General features: G+C 48.7%; 1 protein-coding gene across 1 annotated transcript; it reads left to right on the plus strand.

Moving 5' to 3' along the window:
- Positions 1–1,012: 1,012 nt before the first annotated feature.
- LOC137320621 (F-box only protein 30-like) lies at positions 1,013–2,017 on the plus strand. Its single transcript, XM_067982304.1, has one exon. The coding sequence runs from the start codon at positions 1,013–1,015 to the stop codon at positions 2,015–2,017; it is 1,005 nt and encodes a 334-aa protein (XP_067838405.1).
- Positions 2,018–2,618: the final 601 nt, after the last annotated feature.

The following is a 2,618-nucleotide window of genomic DNA, read 5'->3' on the forward strand; positions in this document are numbered from 1 at the left end:
ACCGCAGATAAAAATTACTGAGGGAGATAGTGAATGGGTGACCAACAGACAGAGGAAGAGTAGGAAGGCAGCGCAGGGGTCCCCTGCGGTCATCTCCCTCCAAAACAGGTATACCGTTTTGGATACTGTTGGGGGAGATGGCTCACCAGGGGAAGGTGGCAGTGGCCAGGTTCATGGCACTGTGGCTGGCTCTGCTGCACAGGAGGGCAGGAAAAAGAGTGGCAGAGCTATAGTGATAGGGGACTCGATTGTAAGGGGAATAGACAGGCGTTTCTGCGGACGCAACCGAGACTCCAGGATGGTATGTTGCCTCCCTGGTGCAAGGGTCAAGGATGTCTCGGAGAGGCTGCAGGACATTCTGGAGGGGGAGGGTGAACAGCCAGTTGTCGTGGTGCATATAGGCACCAACGATATAGGTAAAAAACAGGATGAGGTCCTACAAGCTGAATTTAGGGAGTTAGGAGTTAAACTAAAGAGTAGGACCTCAAAGGTAGTAATCTCAGGATTGCTACCAGTGTCACGGGTTAGTCAGAGTAGGAATGACAGGATAGCTAAGATGAATACGTGGCTTGAGAGATGGTGCAAGAGGGAGGGATTCAAATTCCTGGGCCATTGGAACCGGTTCTGGGGGAGGTGGGACCAGTACAAATTGGACGGTCTGCATCTGGGCAGGACTGGAACCAATGTCCTAGGGGGAGTGTTTGCCAGTGCTGTTGGGGAGGGTTTAAACTAATGTGGCAGGGGGATGGGAACCGATGCAGGAAGTCAGTGGGAAATAAAGTGGTGACAGAAACAAAAGGCAGTAAGGGAGAGTGTACAGAACATGACCGGACAGATGGTCTGAGAAAGCAGGGCAAAGACCAAGGGAAGTTTAGATTAAACTGCATTTATTTCAATGCAAGAAGTCTGATGGGCAAGGCAGATGAACTCAGGGCATGGATGGGTACATGGGACTGGGATGTTATAGCTATTACTGAAACATGGCTAAGGGAGGGGCAGGACTGGCAGCTCAATGTTCCAGGGTACAGATCCTTGTGGAGCAAGAAAGTTACCAAACAGACCAGCTGAGCGCCAAGCACTGAAGAACGTTGCCACTTTCAAACTGCTAGAAGGGCATAATGGGCGCAGGCCGTATCTTGGGGATTTGAATTGGTATAGGAAGAAAATGGAAAGCAAAGCAGTTGATACCTCGGATCTGGAGGTGGATGACGACCCCCTGGAATTACAGGGAATAGATCTGATCACAGCTGCTTTATTGTTCTGTTTAGGGGATTCTCCCAGTGGTAGAGGGATTTCGGACAGCCGCAGTGTTGATGGAAGCCGTGTCGATTTAGGGACCCAGACTTTCTCGTTCCCAGCGGCCATATTAGCCACAAATACTATGGTTGGAGAGATCGCTTCTGCCTCTGCTTGTGACCATGCGAACCCTCAGCTGTCGAATCCAAGCCCTTTCCAGACACTCGGGCTGGACTTGGTCCTGGAATGTGTGACCAGGTACCAAACAAAGCAACGGTCAATGTTCACTTTTGTATGCGGGCAGTTTTTCAGGAGGGACGAGTTCCCCTCTCACTTTAAGAATGTGCATGGTGACATTCACGCCGGCCTCAATGGCTGGTTGGAACACCGATGTCCTTTGGCCTATTATGGCTGCACCTATTCCCAGAGACGCTTCTGTCCTTCTACCCAGGGTTCCAGGGTCATTCATGACCGACATCTGAAGTCATTTGGGATCCAACCGTGTGTCCCTTCCGTTTTATTGGACGCCCTGGAGAACCGCGTAGCTGGCCTAGGTGGGTCAGTTGACCAGCTGAGCAGGCTGCCTTTTGAGATCTTGCAGCATGTTGCTGGGTTTCTAGACGGTTTCAGTTTGTCTCAGCTTTCAAAAGTGTCGCACTTAATGAGGGACGTATGCGGCAGTCTGCTGCAGGTGCGAGGAATGGTTGTCCTACTTTGGGAAAATTTTTTTAAAAAAGGACAAACAGGGGACTCTCGGGGGGGAGGAGCTAAATACGATTAAAATCACTCAGGAGATGGTACTCAGTAAAATAATGGGACTCAAGGCGGATAAATCCCCTGGACCTGATGGCTTCCATCCTAGGGTCTTGAGGGAAGTGGCAGTAGGGATTGTGGATGCTTTGGTGATAGTTTTCCAAAATTCCCTGGACTCAGGAGAGGTCCCGGCAGATTGGAAAACTGCTAATGTAACACCGTTATTTAAAAAGGGTAGTAGGCAGAAGGCTGGAAATTATAGGCCAGTTAGCTTAACATCTGTGGTGGGTAAAATTTTGGAGTCTATTATTAAGGAGACAGTAACGGAACATTTAGATAAGCATAATTTAATAGGACAAAGTCAGCATGGCTTTATGAAGGGGAAGTCATGTCTGACAAATTTGCTTGAGTTCTTCGAGGATATAACGTATAGGGTGGATAAAGGGGAACCAGTGGACATAGTGTATTTAGACTTCCAGAAGGCATTCGACAAGGTGCCACATAAAAGATTATTACTTAAGATAAAAAATCACGGGATTGGGGGTAATATTCTGGCATGGGTGGAGGATTGGTTATCGAACAGGAAGCAGAGAGTTGGGATAAATGGTTCATTTTCGGACTGGCAACCA

Source organism: Heptranchias perlo, chromosome 4, assembly GCF_035084215.1.
Source record: "Heptranchias perlo isolate sHepPer1 chromosome 4, sHepPer1.hap1, whole genome shotgun sequence".
NCBI classification, from domain to species: domain Eukaryota; kingdom Metazoa; phylum Chordata; class Chondrichthyes; order Hexanchiformes; family Hexanchidae; genus Heptranchias; species Heptranchias perlo.